The 25,639-nt window shown below is 38.2% G+C and overlaps 3 protein-coding genes across 3 annotated transcripts; 2 read left to right on the forward strand and 1 right to left on the reverse strand.

The window, feature by feature from the left end:
- Positions 1-351: 351 nt before the first annotated feature.
- Positions 352-4,350, forward strand: LOC115371415 (diamine acetyltransferase 2-like). The gene is made up of 6 exons (XM_030068788.1): positions 352-439; positions 710-761; positions 2,021-2,104; positions 2,349-2,450; positions 2,550-2,590; positions 4,174-4,350. Exons 1-6 carry the CDS (start codon positions 377-379, stop codon positions 4,348-4,350), a joined length of 519 nt encoding a protein of 172 aa, XP_029924648.1. The 5' UTR covers positions 352-376.
- A 3,860-nt stretch (positions 4,351-8,210) lies between these two features.
- On the forward strand, positions 8,211-14,133 carry LOC115371413 (diamine acetyltransferase 2-like). The gene is made up of 6 exons (XM_030068786.1): positions 8,211-8,347; positions 8,662-8,713; positions 11,137-11,220; positions 11,492-11,593; positions 11,688-11,728; positions 13,329-14,133. Exons 1-6 carry the CDS (start codon positions 8,285-8,287, stop codon positions 13,506-13,508), a joined length of 522 nt encoding a protein of 173 aa, XP_029924646.1. The 5' UTR covers positions 8,211-8,284; the 3' UTR covers positions 13,509-14,133.
- A 5,672-nt stretch (positions 14,134-19,805) lies between these two features.
- On the reverse strand, positions 19,806-25,154 carry cldn15b (claudin 15b). The gene is made up of 5 exons (XM_030069088.1): positions 24,938-25,154; positions 21,707-21,871; positions 20,573-20,654; positions 20,018-20,128; positions 19,806-19,905 (listed from the first exon to the last, which is right to left on the reverse strand). The coding sequence occupies exons 1-5, from the start codon at positions 25,152-25,154 to the stop codon at positions 19,806-19,808; spliced, it is 675 nt and encodes a 224-aa protein (XP_029924948.1).
- Between the last annotated feature and the right edge of the window lie 485 nt (positions 25,155-25,639).

Raw genomic sequence — 25,639 nt, forward strand, 5'->3', positions numbered from 1 at the left:
TTGCTCAAGGACACTTCAGAAGTGCAGCTATTACCAGCACGAGGATTTCAACGCAGAGCTGCGTGCCAAAACCATACTCAACTTCTAGCAAAATGTATATAATTTTATTTATAGTGCACTTTTCAAGCAATAAGTACAAAGTGCTTAACAAGGTAGGACATTTCAACAGATCAGCAACAGTAACAATAACATTAAAGAACAACTAAATTTATGCATAAACACACACCATTTAAAAACATAAGCAGCCTTGGACCCGCTTGAGTGCGGTTTCCATGGGAATGCAACCATCAATACTTCCATCATGCTGAAGTGGGTGTGGTTTCATTTGAACCAAACTGGCTGGGAAAGCGACTGACGCCTGATTGAGGCTGCAGATATGAACTTCAAAATACGAGCTGCCAAAAAAGATGACTGCAAGGATATTTCAAGAATGATAATGGTGAGTCCCAATGTATCTTCAACTGTAACTATGGTAACTACAGTATAATTATCTCCTTAAAGCCTGCACTGGTAGAAAACTCAGCTCCAACATTGTTGTACTTGTCACATTAAAGTGTCAGTCAGTGTTCCCTTGTAACAGTCCAGTGAGTTTGAAAAACAAATATGATCTTAATTACTGCTGTTATGCAGAATGTCATGTAGCTTGTTATACCACTCACACTCAGACAGATGTGATTTTTGCCCATACATATATTTAATTGTGTTCCAGGAGTTGGCTACATATGGAAAAATGCCTGATGAGGTGAAGATATCTCACAAAGGTAACTTTGAAGTTTTGCATGTTAATGACCGATAATTGTTTGCACCCTTGCAGGCATAAACGAGAGAGATGCAGCAGAATCTGGTTCAAACTTCAATACCAATGCAAATCAAAGAGGCTGGCCCAGTGTTTAATAGGTGTTTCAGTTCCAGATTTCTTTTGCTCACCAGTGTGGGGATAAAAATATGGAAATATATGGAAAATATGACCAAATATCATCTTTTGATATTCATTTTTATGCTGTAAGGATAATAAGGTTACATTATACTCAACTTCTGAGTATATTATGTGTTCACACTGTAAAAGTATGAAAACTCAAATTGTCAACCAACAGTGCATTCAGACCCCCTTCACTTTTTACACAGTTATGTTGCAGCCTTTTGCTAAAATTGTTTAAATTAATTTCTTCCCCTCATCAATCTACACTCAATACCCCATAATGACAAAGCAAAAACAAGATTTTAGAATTTTTTGGAAATGTATTAAAAAGGAAAAACTTAAGTATTACAGAGATGTAAGTATTCAGACTCTTTACTGTGAACTAATTTGAAGCATCTGTGGCAGCGATTACAGCCTCGAGTCTCTGTCAGTATGACGAACAGAGACCAAACAGTTCAACCTTGGTTTCATCAGACCAGAGAATCTTGTTTGTCACAGTCCAAGAGTCTTGCAGGTGCTTTTTTGCAAACTTCCGTTTAGCAACTATGCTATAAAGCCCAGATCGGTGGAGGGCCGCAGTGATGGTTGGCCTACCATTGAAAAATGGCAAAAAGGACAATAAGTTAGTCCAAATAGCTTGTGCAAAGTCAAAGTGTTGTATCTGCTTCCATTTGGCACATGCTAAACATTTTTAGGCATGCATTACTTTTTCACTATTATGTAAGGTCTAAATGTCAATAACGTGTTTTTTGATTTTTTTTTTTTTTTTTTTTTTTTTTTCAAATACAGCAATTGTGTACCTGAAATAAAATAATGACAATGGAGTTTTCATACTATGTTTCCATAGGCAAATAAGAAAAAAAAGGAAGTTGCTCAATCCCTGTTTCCCAACCCCCACCCGCTGTTCTTAATATCTCCCTGTTTCTGGACACTCAAATTGCATAAAGTAAAAAGTAAAAAATATTCCACCACTCCCATGGTTACTTGTGGGTGCCACATAGTATTCTGAGTTTTCAAGGGTTTTCACTTCCAATGCAAACCCAATGAGATGTTTTCATGTGTGAGTTAATGAAGCTGATGACCTTTCCTGCTTTGCTGTAGAACTGGAGCGTGATGGCTTCTCCTCAAATCCCTTCTTTCAGTGCCTGGTTGCAGAAGTGCCTGAGGAAAACAAATCGAAAGAGGGTAAAGTCTCAATTTAGAATTCAAAACTACATCTTTTGCCATCTGAAAAACAATGATCTGTCACAGTAGTGATGTTTGAACATGTCTGCAGTGTGTCAGTGTGTGATATTTTAATTTTATCATGAGCATTTTGGCAGCCTAATCATGCAGCAAGAGCTCAGCTCTTATGACACTATGCATTTATTTGTGAAGTTTCTTAGGTACTTTATTGTTTGCCTTTGTGATGGTCTTTGTGCCCATACAGGACATACAATTGTTGGGTACGCCCTATACATTCACACTTACAGTACACTGAAGGGGCCAGCAGTCTACATGGAAGATCTGTACGTGATGCCCGACTTCAGAGGTAAAGTCTGATTTGGTGGAGTGTTCATACACCATAATAGCCTACGTCATTTTTCCATATTTACATGGGACATATTTTTGTTTGCCCTTTTCTGTACAGGACAAGGCATTGGCAAGAGTTTAATGAGCAAAGTGGCTCAGGTAAGAATGTTTTTTCTGTGCGAATGTTTTACTTTGCGCATCTTAACCCTCCTGTTATGTTCAAATTTAAGAACATCTTTTATATTTGGGGTCAATTTGACCCAAGCAGTTTAAACCTCCACAAAATTATTATAACTAAAATTGTTACCAAAGTTTATGTGTCAGGTGCTTTTTGTTTCTTTGCTGACTACCTAAATAGCCCTTTAAATACAACATAACTCCCCCCCGACCGCCACTTATACATCCAGTATTCCTATTACGCAACTATGGAAAAATATGCAAATCTCAACAAAATCTCACTGATTGACCTAAAATTGGAAAGAAATATTAATTTTTGGTGTTTTAATGACTTTATATTTTTTCTAAGTACAGATTTTTGTTATCTATATCCGATGCGTTACAAAGTGTGTACAGGACATTGAAAACATATCATCATGTGAATTTCATGTTTACCCGGTCGTACCCATTACATTAGGGAAACTCATTCAATATGAAGCAAAAAAAAAAAAAAAAAAAATGAAGTTAATAATAATTTATTTAGAGACGTTAAACATTGTCTGCGGTCAAATTTACCCCAAACATAATAGGAGGGTTAATGTCACAAAGAAATGGCTTTTCACTGGTGTCCATGATTCAGTGCATGCAAAATGAATAACTTGCAACCACCAGGCTCTAACTATGCACATAATGAGCAAAGTGGCTCAGGTAAGAATGTTTTCTATGTGAATGTTTTACTTTGTGTGTCTTAATGTTGGTCTCTGTTATATTGCTCTCTGAGTATTCTGCTTTTGTTGTGTATGTCAAAACACTTCTTAAACTCTGTTTTTAAGGTGCTATATAAATAAAATTTAGATTATTATTGCGATTATTTTTATTTACATCTTCACTACAAAACGCTATTCAAATGATGATGATGTGGTTTTTGTTGGGGTCTGTACCAAACAAAGAAAAATGCAGTTATAGGCCAGGATATCTCTGTAGCATCATTATATATCATTAACAACGTTTTGTCACATATTTTATCTTCATCAAAAAAATGCAGCTCCTGTGATTTGGGTATTGCACTTTTGCACGCCATATTGCACGCCATATTGCATTTTTGATACATTTTCAATTAATTGTTGCACACCCTAGTGTGAAAACCCCAAAATGCACCATGTAGAATATTGCCACTTGCATCTAAGTAGTTTTTTTTTGTTGTTGTTGTTGTTTTTGTTTTTTGTTTTTTTAAATGATGTCATTGCAAATTTTTGAATAAGCTAACCTCATACTTCATTCAAAAAGTTGCAATGCTACAGTATACCAGTCTACATTATCAAGTGTGCCTACTGGAATTTTATAAACTAACCACTAAAATGCATTGTTTTTAAGGACATCTGGGGCTAATAATTGTAATAAAACTATCAATTTACCATTTATTTATTTTTCATTTGTTGCCAAACAATTGTATATTATGGAGTTAATGATTCGGAAGTCTTTCATTTTAAGTTGTTTGTTAGCAAAGTGGATCATTGTGTGTGATTGGCTTTTCTATATGATCAAAAGCATTATTTACTAATCAGTGTTCTGTTTGGTTTGTTTAGCTGGGGAAAGAGAAGCAGTGTATGAGGCTGCAATTTGCGGTACTGGACTGGAATACTCCCTCTCTCGATTTCTATGTTGCAAAGGGAGCTCAAGACGTTACTGCGAGTGAAGGGTGGCACTTCCTTCGTTTTGATGGAGAAGCCCTGGATAAATTAGCAAATGAAGCTGAAGATTAGAACTCTGATTAATTATGTAATCTGCTGATTTAATTTTGAAATACTATAAAATATCAATAAATGTTCTTGACCATTTTCTTGTAGGTTTTCCAGCTGTAGTTTCTTATGGTTATGGCTTGTGATCTTGGGTGCTCAAGTTGGCTGGTATGCCAGGTATTCTCATGTAGCAAGTATTGTCTGTGTCTGCCGTTTTTGTGCACATATTCACTGTTTCATGGAACCTGCACAATGCATTTGCAAAAATAAACCCAAATAAACCATGATTTCCACAACTATTTTGAAACAAAATTCCTGTTGCACATCTACATTTGTGAATGTATAAAGAGGATTTTACCTGGACCTTTGACTTCCGTCCTACCAGGAGCGGGAAAAAACATTACACTCCACATTTCCTCCACACTTAAGAGACAAGAGTTTATCTGATTTTTTTGTTTGTCACTCAACATAAGTTTCTGTATGTTTATGGCTAATAGCTTTTTCAAAATATATAAATTGACCACTGATTTAAGTTTACAGTGGTTTAAATTGATAGATAGATAGGTATACTTTATTGATCCCAAACTGGGAAATTCCCAAATTGTATATTAAAACCATCTTTCAGTACTGTTTTGTGAATGCAAAATATTAATTTTCATTATTTGTAACTCAGAGTAAGTTTCTGTATGATTATGGTTAATAGCCTTTTCAAAATATCTTACCTTATTTCAAAATATATGCTTTTGATGAAAGTCATGAAGGTTATCATTCATGCAAACATTTTTTGTCAGAAAAATGAACTGGGGCTTTTTCTATAATGAAGAAATGAATGCACACAGTAGCCACAGCTGTATTTAAAATATATCCTACTGAACCATAACCTCAGCACTAAAATACACCAAACAATGAGTTCTGTGAGCCATAATACCTCCAGTCAGTGTGTACAGCACATTAGAATGACTGACGGACCATTAAGCGAAGTTTAGACCATAAATAACTTTGATAGAAGATGTTAGTGCTGACAATGACAATAACAGGTTTACAGTTGATGAAGCATTATAGATTCCAGTATCTTTTGAGCATAACGACTGATGATGACAGTTTCTGTCTTGGCTGAGTGTGGCTGGCCCTCCACAACTGGTGAGGGCAGTGTTGTGTGTCAGCAGCACTTATTAGAGCTGTTACTAAATTGAGTTTCCAGACCAGAGACAGCTTGATAACAGAAGACATCAGTTTAGAAATTAGAAATATAAAACAGTGTGTTATGTGTTTCTATTTGGCCAGTATGGACTGAATGAAATGGTGGGGAATCACTGGCAGACAAGGTCAGGTGAAGATAAGTCAGATAAACACAACACCTTAATATCAGTTTAGAAATTAGAAATATAAAACACTACAGATACATTACAGATACAGCATTAAGAAACACTATCAGCCAACAAATACATTGCACAACAAATGCACAATTATGATATTTAAAACAGACCACACAAGGAGGAGGCAACAGCTCGGTGGCAGCTCTTCAAGTCCAGTCAGTCCAGCCTAGGGCACCTTGCAATTAATACAGGTAAAAATGTGATTTCTGCTTTTTTTAAAATCATCTCTAGACTTCAGACTACCATGACTGTTTAGTTACCATGGCAACAACGAGGGCCGCTGCAAAGCTGACTTGTCAGTCTCGCTGTTTCTTGGGGCTGTGGATAGTATTTGACTGCACGCCTGGTAATGGAAAAATACTCTTTGGGATTAATGTCCTTCAGAATAAATATTATGACTCTGTTGTTTACAGTGTCCAAAGAATGAAAAGTAAATGACAACAGGCCACCTATGCCAGAGCAACTCCCCATAAGAAGAGAAAGAGGTCTGGGCCCGTATTCACAAAACATTTTAAGGCTAAAAGTAGCTCCTAACTTGCCGATTTAGGAGAAACTCAAAAATAATGTCCGTGTCAGTTATAATTTTAATACTCCTAAATTTCTCTGCTAAGAGAATTTCACAAAGTGTCTTAGCACTAAAAGTAGCTCCTAACTCTTTAACAAATTAAGGGTAGTCAAGAGGACTCCTAAGTCACTAAGACCAGAATGGCCAAGCAGACTATATGTATATACCGTCGATGCAATAGGTGACAAAGATTTGGGTGCAGAGCCTTCTCCTATAAATTCAATAAAGATTTATGATAAAAGTGTACAAGTTAATATTATTTAATGATGTGTATCAAAGTTCAGTATAGCATTTGTTAATTTTTCCATATGCTAAATAGACTGAATGATAGAGAGTAATACATTATAATCTTGAATATTTACAAATTAGTGGCTCATATGTTACCTGTTGCAGTTGTTTGGTGCTTGAACTCTGCAGTCTCTGTCCTTGCCTGAAACTGAAGTGCAGGTGATGAGTGGGAAAGTTGCATTGATCTGAGGAGAGATCTGTTCCCTGTGCTTGCATCCAGTTTGGCTTTTGCTTTCTTTTGGAGGGCACAGCTTGTTTTATGAACCATGGTAACGGTAGGATCTAGATAATACTTGAAAGGCTGCTTATATTCATATTTTCTAATTGTTTAACAAAATACAGATTCATAAGAGGCTGCTGACAGTTACCTGACCATGTGGTTGATTAATCTTTATATTCATTGTTTCATGTTTAATCAGAGAAGGATACATTTTTATTTTTAAATCTTTATTTAAATATGCCAAGAGCGCCATAATACCTCTTTCTGCCATATTTCTAAGATACGATAACTCACAAAGACCCATTCCCTATCAACCAATCACTGCAGGCATAGTAGGTCAACTTGTTCCTGAAACGTGACATCATCCATAGCAACAGGGTCAACCCCACCACTTTCTCTTAGCTGAAGAGTTTTCTAAGTTCCTTAGATAAAGTTGGTCTCTGCAGCTTTGTGAATAGCTTTTAAGAGGAAACTCTTAGTAAGGAAGTTTTAGTGACATTTAAGAATACTCTTAGTGGTAAGATAAGATGTTTTGTGAATACGGGACCTGTTTTCAATGCTTGTCTGCATCACCCTAAAGACTTTTAAAGAATTTGTCTCTAAAAGGATTTATTCTTTGATCTGTCCCTTTATATGGTGTACTTTTTATATGCCTACTCAAGACAGTTAAATGCACAAAATTGACTCAAACATTAAAACACACCAGAAAACTGCAAGGCTGTCTATTTTCTTAAAGTGAGTTTAAGCAGCATTATTTCTTCTTGCTGGATAATGGGGCCAAGGAGGTAAACACAAAACACAACCTAACATGAACCTCTCTTACCTACAGAATCAAAAGGCAGGGACAGTTAAATGTGCACATACAGTGACTGAAACATAAAGCTGATACCACATAACATTGGACCCGGCTGCTCTGTAAAAATGCCAGTTTAAAGCCAAGTCTGCCACACAGCTCGGTCTGCTTGTCAAGACTTGAATGTTTCCTTTGGAGAAATAGCTCGTAAATTTTGTGTGAGTTTGACATATGTTTGGGACTGAATCATTATAAGTTACTGCCCCTGTAGAAAAATGTATATAATTTTATTTATAGTGCACTTTTCAAGCAATAAGTACAAAGTGCTTAACAAGGTAAGACGTTTCAAAACAGCAGCAGCAGATCAGCAACAGTAAGAATAACATTAAAGACCAATTGGACTTATTAAAACACCACACACACACACCATTTAAAAACATAAGCAGATACATAAGTTGCCCCCTCCCCGTTTATGATGTAATAAAGAGTAAAGTAACCACAGTCCGTTTCATGTCGCTGTTTAACACCTTTACTTACTGAACCTATTTAACACCTTACTGAACCTGTCATTTGGCACTTGAGCGCGGTTTCCATGGGAACGCACCCGTCAAGTCTTCCGTTGTCCCGTCAAGGCTTCCGTCATGCGGAAGTGGGCGTCGTTTCATCTGAACCAAACTGGCTGGGAAAGCGACTGACGCGTGATTGAGGCTGCAAATATGAACTTCAAAATACGAGCTGCCATAAAAGATGACTGCAAGGATATTTCAAGAATGATAATGGTGAGTCCCAATGTATCTTCAACTGTAACTATGGTAACTACAGTATTATTATCTCCTTAAAGCCCGCACTAGTAGAAAACTCAGCTCCAACATCAGTGTACTTTTCACATTAAAGTGTTTGATTGGTACCACAGACAGCAACATTAGTGTAACTTTTCACATTACAGTGTCAGTCAGTGTTCCCTTGTAACAGTCCAGTGAGTTTGAAAAACAAATGTGATATTAAGCACTGCTGTTATGCAGAATGTCATGTAGCTTGTTATACCACTCACACTGAGACAGATGTGATTTTTTCCCATATAATTGTTTTGCAGGAGTTGGCTGTATATGAAAAAATGTCTGATCAGGTGAAGATATCTCACAAAGGTAACTTTGAACTTTTGCATGTTAATGACCGATATTTGTTTGCACCCTTGCAGGCATTAAGGAGGGAGACGCAAATAATAGTAGCGGAATCAGGTTCAAACTTCAATACCAATACAAATCAAAGAGGCTGGCCCAATGTTTAATAGGTGTTTCAGTTCCAGATTTCTTTTGCTCACCAGTGTGCGGAGAAAAATAATGGAAAATATGACCAAATATCATCTTTTGATATTCATTTTTATGCTGTAAGGATAATAAGGTTACATTGAGCTTATTAATCAGTAACAGTAGTGTTTAATGTACAAGGGCAGAATCCTGTAAGTTGAGTAGAAGCCCAGCTCTTACATAGAGGCTGTTGGGGTGATTTTTTTTTTTTTTTTTTTTTTTTTTTTCCATTCGACAGGTGCCTTTTCCAAGAGAAAATATTTTTAAAAGATAATTGTGGGGGCAGACAGGGTCAGCTGCAGTACCACCTGGGCTTTTCTTTGTCCTTGGTCCAGTTCAAGTACAAAGTACACATTTTCTCTTTGATGAGATGAGAAACTTTGGACTGTGTTATAAGCAGGAGCTGGCACTGGCACTTGCTCGTCTTGCTCAAGGCGTCTTGCTCAAGGACACTTAAGAAGTGCAGTTATTACCAGCATGAGGATTTCAACCCAGAGCTGAATCCCAAAACCATACTCAACTTCTGAGTATATTGTGTGTTCACACTGTAGAAGTATGAAAACTCAAATTGTCAACAAACAGTGCATTCAGACCCCCTTCACTTTTTCCACAGTTGTCATGTTGCAGCCTTTTGCTAAAATTGTTTAAATCAATTTCTTGCCCTCATCAGTCTACACTCAATACCCCATAAAGACAAAGCAAAAACAAGATTTTAGAATTTCTTGGAAATTTATTAAAAAGAAAAAACTGAAGTATTACAGAGATGTAAGTATTCAGACCCTGTGAACTTATGTGAACTTATGTGAAGCATCTCTGGCAGCAATTACAGCCTCGAGTCTATGTCAGCATGACGTGACAAGCTTTGTACACCTGGAATTGGGGATTTTCTGCCATCCTCTGCAGATCCTCTCAAGTTCGGTCAGGCTGGATGGGGACTGTCGGTGACCAGCCATTGTCAGGTCACTCTAGAAATGTTTGATTGGGTTTATGTAAGGGCTCTGTCTGGGCCACTCTAGGACATTTACAGATTATCCCTAAGCCACTCCTTCATTGTGTTGGAAGATGAACCTTCGGCCCAGGCTGAGGTCCTGAGTGCTGCAGACCAGGTCTCATTAAGGATATCTCTATACTGTGCTCCGTTCAGCTTTCCCCCTTTCCTTGAGATGGTATTTGGCAGGTGATGAGTGATGCCTGGTTTCCTCCAGACATGGCGCTTTGAACAGAGGCCAAACGGCCAAACAGTTCAACCTTGGTTTCATCAGACCAGAGAATCTTGTTTATCACAGTCCAAGAGTCTTGCAGGTGCTTTTTTGCGAACTCCAAGCGGGCTTTCATGTGTCTTTCACTGAGGAGAGGCTTCCGTCTTGCCACTCTGCCATAAAGCCCAGATCGGTGGAGGATCTTACCAAGGTGCTTCACCCTTGATTGCTCAGTTTGGCTGGGCAGCCAGCTTTACAAAGAGTCCTGGTTCTTCCATTTAAGAAACATGTAGGCCACTTTTTTGTAGCCTTCCTCAGATCTGTGCCTTGACAGAGTCCTGTCTCTGAGCTCTGCAAGCAGTTCCTTCGTCCTCATGGTTTGGTTTTTGCTCTGATATGCATTTTCAGCTGTGAGGCCTTATAGGCAGGGGTGTGCCTTTCCAAATCATGTCCAATTAATTTAATTTACCACAGGTGGACTCCACTTAAGGTGTAGAAACATCTCATGAATGATCAAGAGAAATGGACAGCACTTGTGCTATATTTCAAGTGTCATAACAAAGGGTCTGAATTCTTATGTCAGTATGATATTTCAGATTTACCTTTTCATTAAATTTACAAAAATATATCCTGTCAAATATCCTGTTTTGTCTTTGTCATTACATGGTATTCAGTGTAGACTGATCAGGGAAATAATGAATTGAAATGATTTTAGCATAAATTTAGACTTCAAACCTAGTGCCCTCCTGCTGTAAGTGCTCTTATTGATTGACAATATGCATAGTTAATGAGATGCCTCCACTGTTGCTAGGCATTGAAGTTCCAACACTGAACAGAAATATGAATATAGAAATATGAAAAAAACATAAAACATAGTGGTCCATGGGCCAGAAGTCATCAGACTTTTTCTTAAGAAATTAAATATTCCACCAGTCCCATGGTTAGTTGTGGGTGTCACATAGTATTCTGAGTTTTCAAGGGTTTTCACTTCCAATGCAAACCCAATGAGATGTTTTCATGTGTGAATTAATGAAGCTGATGACCTTTCCTGCTTTGCTGTAGAACTGGAGCGTGATGGCTTCTCCTCAAATCCCTTCTTTCAGTGCCTGGTTGCAGAAGTGCCTGAGGAAAATAAATCGAAAGAGGGTAAAGTCTCAATTTAGAATTCAAAACTACATCGTTTGCTATCCGAAAAACAATGATCTGTCACAGTAGTGATGTTTGAACATGTCTGCAGTGTGTCAGTGTGTGATATTTTAATTTTATCATTAGCATTTTGGCAGCCGACTGGCTCTGTCTGATCACTTTACACCTGAAATTCTGCTGCTCATCATGCATATGACACTATGCATTTATTTGTGAAGTTTCTTAGGTATTTTTAATGTTTGCCTTTGTGATGGTCTTTGTGCCCATACAGGACATACAGTTGTTGGGTACGCCCTTTACTTTTACACTTACAGTACATGGAAGGGGCCGTCAGTCTACATGGAAGATCTGTACGTGATGCCCGACTTCAGAGGTAAAGTCTGATTTGGTGGAGTGTTCATACACCATAATACATCATTTTTCCATATTTACATGGGACATATTTTTGTTTGCCCTTTTCTGTACAGGACAAGGCATTGGCAAGAGTTTAATGAGCCAAGTGGCTCAGGTAAGAATTTTTTCTGTGTCAGTGTTCTACTTTGTGTGTCTTAATGTCACAAGGAAATGGCTTTTCACATGGTGTCCATGATTCAGTGCATACATAATAAATAACTTGCAACCACCAGGCTCTAACGCTCTGTGTTGTCTAAGGAATTTTTTGTGAAATTGGGTCAGCTGCAGTTGGTCAAATTCACAAGAGAAGAATTATCAGAAATAGAAAGGAATACAAAATAAAACAATATGTGCCTTACAAATTATAAAAAGTACATGCATCATGTATACGCTGTATCAAAAGTGTATACATAATGTAGATTAAGTCTCAATATGTGCATGAATCCTACAAAATAATAAAATATTACAGCAATAATTAGAGAAATAAGAAACTGAGCATATGCAAAACAGTATACCCATATACACCATATACAGACTGTTGAATTGTTGTCAAGTCCTACAGGAATAAATTATTGCACAGTCAAATTGGTAAATCAGCAGTTTAAATAGTGTACAGTTATGCAGTCCTTTAACTCTGACTATCAGACACTCCATGGAAGGCGCTGAAAAATCTGATGGCCACAGGGAGAAATGACTTCCTGTGGCGCTCTCTGGTACATTTCGGTGGGATAAGTCTTCCACTGAATGCACTCCTGTGCTTGACCAGTGGGTCATAGAGTGGGTGGGAGACATTGTACAAGATGCCACGTAGTTTGAACAGCATCCTCCTCTCTGACACCTCTACCAGAGAGCCCAGCTCCACCCCCACAACGTCACTGGCCTTGTGGATCAGTTTGCTGAGTATCTTGCTGTCCGCTGCCCTCAAACCTGCCGCCATGCCACAGAAAACTGGAGAGAGCTGCCCATCACAGACTCATAAAACATCCTCAGCATTGTCCGGCATATGTTGAAGGACCTCAGCCTCCTCAGAATGTAGAGGCGGCTCTGGCCCTTCTTGTAGAGGGCTTTAGTGTTCATAGCCCAGAGCAGGTTATTGTCTGTGTACACCCCCCGATAGTTGTAGTCCTCCGTGATGTCCACTCTGACTCCTTGGATGGAAACACGGGTCACCAGTGATTTGGCCTTCCTCAGATCCACAACCAGCTCCTTAGTCTTTGCCACGTTGAGCTGCAGATGGCTCTGCTCACATCATATGACAAAGTTTCTATTGTTGACTGTTGTTCCTATTGTTGTTACAAACGCTTGTATCGAAATCACAGTTTGTTTGTTTGTTTGTTTTTTCATGATGAGAGGTGCAGCTTATCCAGAAATTTGCAATGCTACTGAATACCAGTCTATATTTTCAAGTGTGCCTACTGGGATGCCATCAGCTAACCACTAAAATGCATTGTTTTTAAGGATGCCAGGGGCTTTTCATTGTAATAAAAATATCAATTTAGTGTTCATTTATTTTACATTTGTTGCCAAATAACTGTATGTTATGGAGTTAATGATTTGGAAGTCTTTCATTTTAAGTTGTTTGTTAGCAAAGTGGATTGTTGTGTATGACCATCTTTTCTAAATGATAAGGAGGTTCATTTGACAAGCCACCAAATATGGCCCCTAAGGACAACAGCATATTATTTACGAATCAGTGTTCTGTTTGGTTTGTTTAGGTGGGGAAAGAGAAGCAGTGTGTGAGGCTGCAGTTGGCGGTACTGGACTGGAATACTCCCTCTCTCGATTTCTATGTTTCAAAGGGAGCTCAGGACCTTACTGCGAGTGAAGGGTGGCACTTCCTTCGTTTTGACGGAGAAGCACTGGATGAATTAGCAAATGAAGCTCCTAAAGATTAGAAATCTGATTTAATGTTGAAATACTGTAAAATATCAATAAATGTTCTTGACCATTTTCTTGTAGGTTTTCCAGCTGTAGCTTCTTATGGTTATGGCTTGTGATCTTGGGTGCTCAAATTGGCTGGTAAGCCAGGTATTCTCATGTAGCAAGTATTGTCTGTGTCTGCTATTTTTGTGCACATATTCACCGGTTCATGGAACCTGCACAATGCATTTGCAAAAATAAACCATGATTTCCACAACTATTTTGCAACAAAGATTCCTGTTGCATATGTGCATTTGTGAATGTGTAAAGAGGATTTTACCTGGACCTTTGACTAATTACACAAACCCAGCTCTGTATGTGACACACAGTTCATTCATAGTGCAGGCAGATCCTGTACATGGCTGTAGGATGTGGCTTGTTAGTATCAGCAACAGTGTCAGCAACATGATAAAAGCAGAGAATTACTCAGAACACATACATGCCATCCAAAAGACAGGACCAAATGTCTCCAGCAGGTGGCGATCAACCAGCAGACATGCGCTTGCTTGTGCTCCAGAATTCAGTCAGCACAGTTTGTCCTGATGATTTTTTCATGTCCATGTGCACCTGCCCTTTTCCTGTGCAGGACTTCCATCCTGCCAGTAGAGGGGAAAAAATCATTACGCTCCACATTTCCTCCACAGTTAAGTGGCAAATTGTTTTTTTTTTTTTTTTTTTATAAGGAATGTGAAACTACTGATTTAAGGTTACAGTGGTTGAAATTGTATATTAAAACCATCTTTCAGTACTGCTTTGTGAATGCAAAATATTAATTTTCATTATTTGTGACTCAAAGTACGTTTCTGTATAATTATGATTAATAGCCTTTTCAAAATATCTTACCTTATTTCAAAATATATGCTTTTGATGAAAGTCATGAAGGTTATCATTCATGCAAACATGTTTTGTCAGGAAAATGAACTGGGGTTTTCTCTATAATAAAGAAATGAATGCAGACAGCAGCCACAGCTGTATTCAAAATATATCCTACTGAACCATAATCTCAGTGCTAAAATGCACCAAAAATGAATTCTGTGAGCTGTAATAGCTGTAGTCAGTGTGTACAGCACACTAAAATGATTGAAAGATCACTAAGCGATGTTTAGACCATAAATAACTCACATATAATAATTATGATTATACATATCCCCCTATATATTTCCTTAAAGATGTTTTAAATCATGTAGTTCCACAAGATGAGGATTCAGAGTGGTTCTTAAGCTTAGAATGAACTATCACATCTACATAGTGCAGGTCCCTGGCCATGTTCACAACCATGTTGGTGTGAATCCATTGATAGAAGATGTTAGTGCTGACAACGACAATAACAGGTTTACAGTTGATGAAGCATTATAGATTCTAGTATCTTTTGAGCATAACAACTGATGATGACAGTTTCTGTCTTGGCTGAGTGTGGCTGGCTCTCCACAACTGGTGAGGGCAGTGTTGTGTGTCAGTAGCACCCATTAGAGCTGTTACTAAGCTGGGTTTAACCAGAGAAAGTTTAATAACAGAAGACAGTGCATTCAGTACAATCAGTTTACAATGGGAAATGTGAAACTCTAGATACATTAGAGATATACACAGATGGCAACATTAAGAAATACTATCAGCCAGTAAATGCAGCGCACAACAAATGTAAAGTGTGCCCTCATATTTTGAGGGCAAATACTACTAGCCTACTGCTAATGTGACTGAGTTTGTGCATTTGCCTATGTCACTTTCTTCTATGCATTTATGCAGCGAATAGTAAGGTTGCACTCAAACATTCAGAAATATCTTCTATGCATTCAGATTGAACTTATCTAAGTAGGGGAGAGTGGGGTAATTTGTGCCAAGGGGCAAGTAGTGCCACCCCTGTTATCTATAAAACCATAAAAGAAGTTGGTCATGTGACCACATATTTTTGAAGAGGCATCCATTTCACTCATCCTGCAAAGAAGGGAGACACATGGCTTGAGAGGTAAGCACATTTAAGTTCAAAAAACATTTTTTTGCCCTCCAAAGTAAAATTTCTATGATCAAGGTTTTTTGATTGCTGTGTTTGAACAATTATAGAAAACTTTGAAAACAGTTCACACAGGTTTTAGTACTTTAGTAAGCTACACCATGAGTCTATACAGTTAGCATGATGTTAGCTCAAAACAGCTGGGGGATGCATTTTTTTTTTTTCAGAATGGTGGGCTTGGGGTAATTTGTGCCAGTGGCACAGCTTGTAATTATATAATATATATTACTTTATTGTATTTTATTGTTATTGTACATTGTCTTCTTACCTAAACTAAAACTATTCAGATTCAGATGAAGATGATTTGCAGGTGCTCATTTTGGAATTTTTATTTTGTTCTGGGTATGTGTTCATGTGGCGCTAGGCCTTGTTATAGAAAAGTGGCCTGTGATCTTGTTAAAATAATAAATAAATGTTAAATAAATAATTTTGTATTGAATTTGCTTTGCTTTTATATAGCACTATCATTTGTGAGATTAAAATGATCTCTTTTACTTCAATTATCAATGGCACAATTTACCCCAGTGTATTCTCTCTAATGGCACAATTTACCCCGCACCGGGGGCAAGTTGTGCCACAAAACCACTTTTTTTTCCTGAAAGCTATATTTCTCAAACAGTTTATATAAGATCCAAAGTGATTGTTCCCAGGGATGCACAACATCCTAAACTATATGTGCATATTTTACTTGGAGGCATTACTCGCTTTAAATGCACTTTAACACTACTTACCCCACTCTCCCCTACAGCTCTCTGATTTAAGGCAGACTCTGCAGCTTCAAAGTGGAGGGCACACCACTTGGTTTACACAGGATCCATCTGCCATGCACACTGTGAAAAAGGCCATGAATGCAGTTAAATGTGCAGACTGACAGTTGCCATATGTATCTATGCTTTCTGTAGCAACAGGGATTTGATCCTCAAGCTGCATTGTCTTTTGAACAGTAAAAGTGTACACAGAGTCAGATTAGACACCTGGCATGAGTCCAGTTAGCGTGCGCCCTTTCCATCCTGGTAGCAGGTGCTGCATCAGCCAGACAGGGTGTCCTTTGATGCTGTGGAGATATCTCCATCTCAAACTGCCTGCCTGTGCATATTTGAACCCCATCAGCGTGCTGAACATGAAATGCTGTCCATAGGAACTGAACCAGTGAATGTACAGAGGTGAAAATCATATCCAACATCTTAGCTCAGTCTCGGAAAGTCGGAAGAAGGTTGGAGTATATCTTTAGACCAGTCATGCATTATGTGATTGTGACCAATAGAATATCTTCAACCTTAAAAAAAAAAAAAAAATTCTATAGCATACTATCCTGAATAAGATAAATGTGGAAGGCCATCAAGTCTAACAGATTTTCTGTCTTTAAAGTAAGATTAAACACAATCAGTCATTTCAAATGATATTTATTTGTGTATAAAATATATAAAACTTTTACATTTTTTCAAATCATCAGTAATATGTGAAGTAAAATTGTATGACATTACACTCCAAAACAAATAAATTTCTCCCAAAAAGAAAACTGCACAAGACCTACAAAGGCTATGTTTACATGTGCTGAGAATATCACTGTTAATCCTAGTAACCAAGGAAACTGGTTTTGAGCTGACACATCTAAACATCATAAATCAGCTTACTCTTTTCATTTTTGATTTTGCCAAGTGCTCAAAGGTAGACTCACACAGAATTATGGGTGTATTTTGATGTATGACCTTAACCAGAGTATTACCAATATAAGGGTTACATGGTGCATGTAACCATATCAAATGATCTATGTTGACAAAATACCAATATTGTGCACACTTCCAATGGCTCTTTTCCTGTGCTGCAGCTCTGTTTGACATTATCCATTATGAATATACCTTTTCTGTGTTTAAGTTGGAGTTTGCTGCCTTTAAATCACATTTCAAAATGTCATTTCCTGTGTAGGTCAGAGGTTGTAATTGCATCTGTTCGCACTGGATAACTGTATAACATTCATTGGTGGTATGTAGCAAATCACAGTTTTTACATTTATCACTTCCAGTATGAAATATATTACTCTTGGCATGTGTATTGATTTGTTGGTATGGATGATGTAACACTCAAACATCTAGTTCTAAAGTTTTTGGATAAACAAACTACAGCTCATTTTTATCAGCTTTCACCATAATACATGTTGAGCTGCTGCTGCGTGCAACAGCTCCAAGTTAATCCATGTCTCTGTCACTCGCACCACACAATTTGTTAAATAGAAAAATAGAGATCACGCAATGTGGACTCTATTTTTATTGGTGGCAGATGATGTCACTGCTCCTGGAGTTCAACAGGTGGTGACATCACCTACAACCAGAAACCAGGTGTATGACTTTTTACCATTAGAGGTCAGGCTTCACAGAAATTTGGGCTTGGTGCTCACTTACTCTTTAATGAACAATGTAAGTGACTTAAATCTCAACCAGTGTAGTGCTGACAGTGTAGTTCACTTGTGTGATCAGAACCTTGTAATTTTAATTTCAGCACAGGGCAGTTCACCAGATAAGAGCATGTACCACTTGTTGAGACTGAGTCCTGATCACAGCGTCCTGGGTTCGAATCCGACCTAAGGCCATTTGCTGCACGTCCTCCCCTCTCTCTCCCCTGCCTTTCCTGTCTCTCTCTACTGTGACTGTTAAATAAAGCAGAAATGCCAAAAAGTAATCCTCAATTTTAATTTCAGTATGGAAGAAATCTGATTTGATAGGCATCACAGGACACCCATCCACCTTTCCCCAGTATTAAAGGAAAAATTCACCCACATTTTTCAGCTATCTCAAATCTCAGTACAAATGTCAGGCTCTGGTTTCAGTGCCTCAGAATCAAATAACAAACCTTTGTTTCTAGAGCTGCTGTTTTATTTTGTGGCAGCTTTTAGCAGTCATATAGGAACTTTGGTAAAGGAGGAAGATAATGCAGTGTGTTTTGAGTAAGGGGCATGACTCTAACTTATCTTGACTCCAAAACCTCTATGTACCTCTGCTAAACAGGCACATTCAGGCACGCTCTCTGGGGGCTGTCATAGGGCAGGTGGACGAGGCAGTCTGACAGGAACTGGATACAATTAAAAAAAAAAAAAAAATTAACTCCAACACTTTATCACGAAGTAACTCCTGGAATTCACTGAACACTATAGACTGCAAATATAATAATCTGGAAGTGGAATTTCCCTTTAAGAACTGATACTGATGGATTATGGCTTTGCATTTACAGGAATGTCTGCCAGCAGAATGGTTATGGTTCAGGCTAAAAGTACTTCAGCTTTGAGTTATAATGCCAAATTTCTTACACTCTCACCAACCTGTAGTATTTATATCAACTACAGGATCCTGCAGCATTTAATTGCTTACATGCCTAGTCAAGTGTATTCCCTTGAACCAGATATCTGTCGTTAAGATTTTTCATCAGGTATCCTCAAGTTTCTTATTATAGTTAATCCAGCGGGTATTGTTCCTAAGGATGCCCAGAACAGTCATTCAGAAAAGGAAAAAAAAAAAAAAAAAAAAAGTCCAAACCGTTTAGATATAACATCAAATAAAATATAAATGCAGAAATGCAAAGCTAAAGCAAAGTACTTTTATGACCTATCTTTGTCTTGCCATAAAACTCAGTTGTACAGTTAAGGATCATATTTCTGTCTATAATAAGAGGTTATTTGATGATCACAATAAAACGGCCCTGTATCAAGATTCCTGCCAGATTTTGGACCATGCCAAGTTAAGGGGCAATATGTAAATGTTATTTAACAGTCTCCGTGTAGACTTGGAATGGATTTCTTTACTCATTTGCAGCTTGGCTGAATTGGAGCTTTTGAGTTTGTAATTTGATGTTGTGCTCAATAGTGATACAATTTCTGCCGGCTTATGAGAGATTTATTATCTTGTGGTTTCAGAACAACACCAAAGCCCTAAGTTGTTACCAAGGTGTATATTATATGCTTGGATAGTGAAGAGATATTGTATGATCAGTGCATACAACTGATGATACAAACAGCAGAGTAGTAATCCAAGTATGAGACCCTCCAGGGATTCCAGTGAAATAAAGACAAAGAAAAAGTTTAGATAGGATACAGCCAATAAATCATGAAGGCCACATAAAAGTTTTTGTTAGTATCCTGCTGTGCAAGGAGGCAAATGGTCTCAGGTCAGGGTGTTTTACACTCTATATGCTGCCTTGGACCACGCGACTCTTCAAACCTGGGCTCATTTTCTCTTACAAACCCAGACAGCTTTGCCTCCTGCGCAGTGACCTCTTAGACGTATGCGTTTCTTCCATACTGGCTCGCAGCAGATTGAGACATGGTCATAGCGGACGGCACAGTTCTTCTGGTTGGTGGCTTGTATGAGTAAGGTCTAAAACACAGCAGATATGTGGCAGTTAGGCGAAACATGCAATTTCCACTGCAGCCTGATGTGTTTTATGTGTCTGTCTAGAGTGAACCAGCGCTGAACATTTCACACTCACATTTTGTCCTTAGAGCTTTGCAGTTTGCAGGCACACAGCAGGCATGAACCTCCACAAATGGCAAGTACAGCTGAAGACCAGCCGATATACAAGCCCTCTCCAATCTCATACCTGTAATAACCAGCCATATATTTAATTCCTATTTATTGTGATGTAACTGATAGCATGTCACTAATAGTCACATAATGCCTAAGGACACTGAAAATAAATCTCCATCATTTAGTCCCAAATCAGTTTTTTTTAAACCAAGGGGGAAAAAAAGTCTTCTCGAGAGATGAGATAACTACTTGTTTCTTAAAAATTCTTGTTACCAGTGGGCTGGACTGCCTTCTTTCAACATAATCATATTCGTTCACAGAAGAAATACTGATACAAGTGAACTGCACTGGAAAAAAGTGGAAATATCTCATTCCATGGCAGATTTAGTCTGTCTGGAGAAAATAAGACTCAGTATGAGACTAAATGACTTGTTAAAATGGGGATTTTATGTTGCGTATTGTCATGCACTGTTCATCTATTCCTCCTCCATTTTTTATTCAGGTTGAATTGACTTACTTTGTCCCTGGATAGAATTCATCAAAGAACTCCTGTGTGATGTTGGCTGCATACCAAGACACAGCAATCATGGTACACAGTCCTATAGGATTGAAAAAAAAGAAAGAACAAGGAAGTTTTGTTAAATTCAAATAAAAGATATGAGTTTAAGTAGAAAGTGAGAAAAAATCAAGAATGTAAAAATGAGTTCTCTTGGAATACTAAAAGAAAATCATGGAAAAAACAATGAAATTTAAATCATATTGGCCTGGAGTAAATAATTAACAATGGCACTGTAAGAGGCTTTAATCTTTTAATCAAATGAGTTCTGCCTCTCGAGTAGCACACTACCAAGCAGAGGCAGAAGAAGAACTTTGTATCTGATAGTATGAGGTTGTTTTGAATTCATATGTCACTAAAAGACCTTGTCTAACCCATGTTGGCTTTTTTTCAAGGAGCAGCCATTGCTTTGCAGCTGTTATATAGGTGAATACAACATCTTACAGTTTGCTCAATAATTAACTATTTTGTTTTGAAAAATATATAGTGAGAATAATTTAAATAATGGTAATAATAATGGTAATTTAAAGACAGAATTCCAAACACTGCACTATAAACCAGTTAGTTGTATAGGTGCAGTTCATCAGGAAAGTAACTTCAGGCAGGTGTATCTTTGAGAGAGTAATCAAAAGGGTTTTCTTAACAGGCTGGGCATTCGGCAGCTCTTGGACTGCAGCTGTTGATTGTTTTCTGGGCCAAGCAGGCACATCAGCCCCAGAGAGCTGTGGTCCCACCTCACTGTATCCCTTTATTTACTTTCCTTAGTGTGCCTTATGCTCATGGTCTATAATCTTTGGGTCATGGCAGGCTTTATAAGATGAAAAGGTGTGTTTGAGCTGAGATAACCTTTTGACTTTTTGACCCCTTTTCTTACAGCTTGTAAACTGTGCACAGACCCTGGAGCACCAGAAAAGCATTTTTACCTTTTTTTTTTTTTTTTTTACCTCAATGTGCTCTAGGTAGAGATGACTTTTAATTCATTCTTATCTGGAACTATATCTGTAATATTTTGCTCTGGGCTTCGTCATATTTCAGAAGACTCAGAGTGTTTAATAATTACATGGTCATTGCATCCATCTCCATGTGATTATTTACCCTGTAGTAAAAAGAAAACCCCTCCAATTGCAGCAATCCTCCCCTTCAGGATGTAGTTTTCCCCTCCAATTTTGGAGCACTGCATTCCTGCAAGAGTCGCCACAAGCCCGAATGTCCCAAACACAATGGCAGCAATCATCAGCGCTCTGGAGGCCTGAATGTACCCTGTGTGGGAACATGAATAAACACCATATTAGATATAGAAATAAATAAATAAACAAGAAAGGACTGTCTGAGAGAATAATGAACCTTAGAGTGAGAGATTTAATCAGACGTGTTGGGAAGACATTAAGGACATAAAATAAGGAGGCTGGAACTGATCAGACATGTGCATGTGAAACTGCTATAGAAACATCCTTGAAATTCATTCACCACAGCAAACTCATAATATTCAAATAAACTTAATTTCCTATTTTTTGTTGCTTCACACATTACCTTGAATATGATGAATTTGCTATAATGCTGAAATACAAACTATGAAATCTGTAAAGATTATATTTTCTTGTTGAGGATTTGGCCCATTGGTCAGGAAGAGGACTGACACTAAAATAATGTCTCTGGTGTCCTGACCAGAAGATACGGCTGCTCCCCGGCTGTTATTTAGCTTCACTGTGTGTTGCAGTTAGCTTAGCAGTTATTTAGCATGGACTGAGATTAATGAGGTTAGGGTAGGTAATGATGGGCAACATCCTGAAAGTCAGAAAATGAGAACTTGCTGCAGTGAAGGTTGGGTGGTGTATTCATATTAATGACACATATCTAACATAACCGAGGTTTGTTGAGGGCAGTGATAAAATACACATACAAGCTGCCACAAATGGCAGAAGAGCTTTCTTCCCAACCAGCAAGGGGAGGTTGTTTTGCTCACACAGGATGTGAGCAAAGTTAGCCAGGTGGCTTACGTTTTTGTGCTGTTGATTTAGATTTTGCTTTCAGAGGTTATGAATCTATGGGACAACGAAATAAAAACAAACATACCAACTACTGATAAATAAAAAGTCTATCATCATATTTCGGACAAAGCTATTTATTAGAAACAAGGTGATTTTAGTGCCATAATCTTCTAGCCACATTTTGGATTAATGACTAATGGCCCAAACACCCTGTACTTTTATATATTGTAAACTCCATGAACAACAGCTTCATATTCGACTTGCTTGTTTTATGAGGGAGTGTTACTGTGTTGTGCCAGAAACCCCTGCTCTGCTTTTGGAGTGTGTCTGTCTGTGTTCCCAGGGTCCTCCTCGGTGCATTATCCACTGAGCTATCAAGTTTCTAAGTAATAAAGGGTCACACTCATCAAGTCTTATTCTTTTATTTTACTACATTTTGCCACAGTGTAAAAATAAAAGAGTAAGACTCAACCACTGCAACCCTTCATCACTTAGAAATTAGATATAGGCTTGTTTTTTGTCCCTTGTGACTGAAGATCATTAGAAGGACAATGGATTGGGCTGAGTTTGTCACACCTGATTTCTGATCTTCTGCTGGCCTGTTTCACACAAAACATGGAGGAACGCTGGATTTTGATACTGGGGTCTGGCATGCTGAATATAACCCTGACTGGCCCACCAGAGTGCCACCACCAGGCCAACAGGGCCCTACGCTTCATGCTCAGTATCTCGGATACTGCTGCGTCAACCTTTGGGGAACGACGTAGTTTTACACTGATGTCCAACACTGACAAAATGAACCTGACTGGCCCAGCCCAGCGCAGCACCAGCAGCAGGCCAAAAAGTCCCAAAGCTTCAGGCAGCAATCTCAAAAACGCCGTACGTCACACAAACAAAGGAAAAAAATCGTGGGGGACACCTTGATCACTGTTGATTTGTTTTCTATATGCCAGTTTCCAGGTACCACTCGACTCCTCACACTGAAGAGTTATATTTAACACTTCAATCATGTTTATATGAAATACCTAGTTTACGTTTGTCGTTATTTCAGGTAACACTGCATTTTAGTAGGCTGGGAGTTTCGTGGGAGGTTGGTGATAATTAGCAAGTAACATATTGGAATCTTACATCAATATTTACCTCAAAATTGATTGAAAACCGAAACTTTTACTTTTACTGTGTCATCAAACTCATTCTGAACATCCCAAATGATGTTGCAAACTGAATTTATGATTTTTTTTATCCAATGGTTTTCCTGTAGATTTCATGATATTCCTGAAATTAGCAACCCTGGTTTGATTTTTCTGATCTAATGGGTAAAAGTAAAAGTTTCGGTTTTCAATACCTATATTAATATAGGCATCAAAAATAAAAAATATTTGAAAGAAAATTGCTAATTATCACCTACTTGCCATGAAATTTACAACCTACCAAGATGAAGCATTACCTTAATTTACCATTCAAAACTATGACTGTGATGTCACTGAGCATGAGTTCCTATTGGGGTTACGGGATCAATGGACTCTATAATAACAATAGGGTTGGTCCAGGTATGTCGCTGATACTCGGCTGATAAAGGAGATCCGGTTTGGTGTGTGTGTGTGTGTGTGCGCGCGCGCGCACGCATGTGTAGTCCATCAAATCAAAGATTAAATAGCATAAATGTGTATACTCGTATATGCAAACAGGTACCTTGAATGGAGTACAGCTGAAGGGGTTAACAGCCTCAGCGCACAACAACTTGCATGCACTATCAGTGTGTGTGAATCTGTTGAAAGGGTCTTATCATTTTACAAGTATCTATTTGTGCGGCTTGGGTGTAGTTGTGCTTGCATATCTTATCCTATCTCATCATATCTTATATTACCCATATTTACTACAGATTATAGCCAGTACAGTAGAGAGCTCCTGCTGAAAAAAAAAAAAAAAAAAAAAAATCTAGATCAAATGTGCATTGTGAATCTTGGAGTAACACAATCGCCGATAAGCTCAACAGCTCTTTCCCCACTCTTGAATCTGATCCAGCGGTTAATTGGCACAACGTCCAGCTGTGCTCCATGTTTATATGACAGTCAAATCTGAACTGTTTTATTACACATATAATTGTCACCCCCTTTACACATTTTAGAGCTGCTATAGTTTAACACGTTTCTTTCTTGGGAAATGCCCAAGATCTCAGTTTCTGTTACACAACTTTTATACAGCTTTGAACTAGCTGCTCGTACAGTATCAAAGGCAAATATCAAAGGCAAAAGTCCCTGATTCCCTGAATGACTGCACTGTGCTGAATACTGATCAATTGGTTCAACCAAAGTGATTTCTCCTGTCAGCCACATACCATTAAGAGCAAGCAAAGATGGGAAGTCACGGCAGTTGTGAACCCCTGTGGAGTCAGTTGCGCAGGACATCCATAGGTTTTCATAGATAGTTGATGTGGTGATAACATTCCCATCCACTGTTGAGACTTTCCAATATCGATTTGGAAGGGCAACTCCGACCATCAGCCAGCCCAAGAAGCCCAGGAATACGGCAAAAGCTTCCACTATGGCATTCATATTTTTGTTGTTTCTTTGCTCGAACCCTTGCAGAGTTATCCAGAGAGAGGAACAACTGACACAAACCCTTTCTTTAGTGTTGGCTCTTCAAGCTCTCTTTGTGCACAAATGTGTGGATTTCTGTTGACTTCAACTTCCCGGAGCGCTAGACCAACTCCCAGCAACCGTAAAACTGAGATGTTACGAAAAACTGAAAAATCAATGATTAATTTGTAATAGCCCACTTATGGTTTCCCCCTTTTATTCTCAACTCTATTGAGCCTTTTCAAAAACTGCTAAGTGTTTATTTAAGGGACTACACAAAGGTGTAGCGTAACTTCGTCTGTATACTCGTAGACATTTGTTACTCTGTGACGTTTGCTTTGAACACTGTGTCAATAAAATCAAACAGGTATTGATGGGGATGGGGTTCAGGTCACGTTCTGCTCCCCGCTCACCCTCTGTTTGGACTGCAGCTAATGAGTTTGGCTTTGAGAGGTTTAGTT

Source organism: Myripristis murdjan, chromosome 14 (genome assembly GCF_902150065.1).
Source record: "Myripristis murdjan chromosome 14, fMyrMur1.1, whole genome shotgun sequence".
Lineage (NCBI taxonomy): Eukaryota > Metazoa > Chordata > Actinopteri > Holocentriformes > Holocentridae > Myripristis > Myripristis murdjan.

Bases quoted from the DNA above. Each gene is read 5' to 3' on its own strand.
- LOC115371415 (XM_030068788.1), top strand. From the start codon at position 377: ATGAACTTCAAAATACGAGCTGCCAAAAAAGATGACTGCAAGGATATT. The intron at 2,105-2,348 runs GTAAAGTCTCAA...GTGCCCATACAG, and splicing joins GGAAAACAAATCGAAAGAGG to GACATACAATTGTTGGGTAC. The intron at 2,451-2,549 runs GTAAAGTCTGAT...TTTTCTGTACAG, and splicing joins CGTGATGCCCGACTTCAGAG to GACAAGGCATTGGCAAGAGT.
- LOC115371413 (XM_030068786.1), top strand. From the start codon at position 8,285: ATGAACTTCAAAATACGAGCTGCCATAAAAGATGACTGCAAGGATATT. The intron at 8,348-8,661 runs GTGAGTCCCAAT...ATTGTTTTGCAG, and splicing joins ATATTTCAAGAATGATAATG to GAGTTGGCTGTATATGAAAA. The intron at 8,714-11,136 runs GTAACTTTGAAC...GCTTTGCTGTAG, and splicing joins GGTGAAGATATCTCACAAAG to AACTGGAGCGTGATGGCTTC.
- cldn15b (XM_030069088.1), bottom strand. From the start codon at position 25,154: ATGAATGCCATAGTGGAAGCTTTTGCCGTATTCCTGGGCTTCTTGGGC. The intron at 20,655-21,706 runs GTAAATAATCAC...TCAATCCTATAG, and splicing joins GGTTTTCTTTTTACTACAGG to GACTGTGTACCATGATTGCT. The intron at 20,129-20,572 runs GTAAGTCAATTC...TGGTTATTACAG, and splicing joins GAATTCTATCCAGGGACAAA to GTATGAGATTGGAGAGGGCT.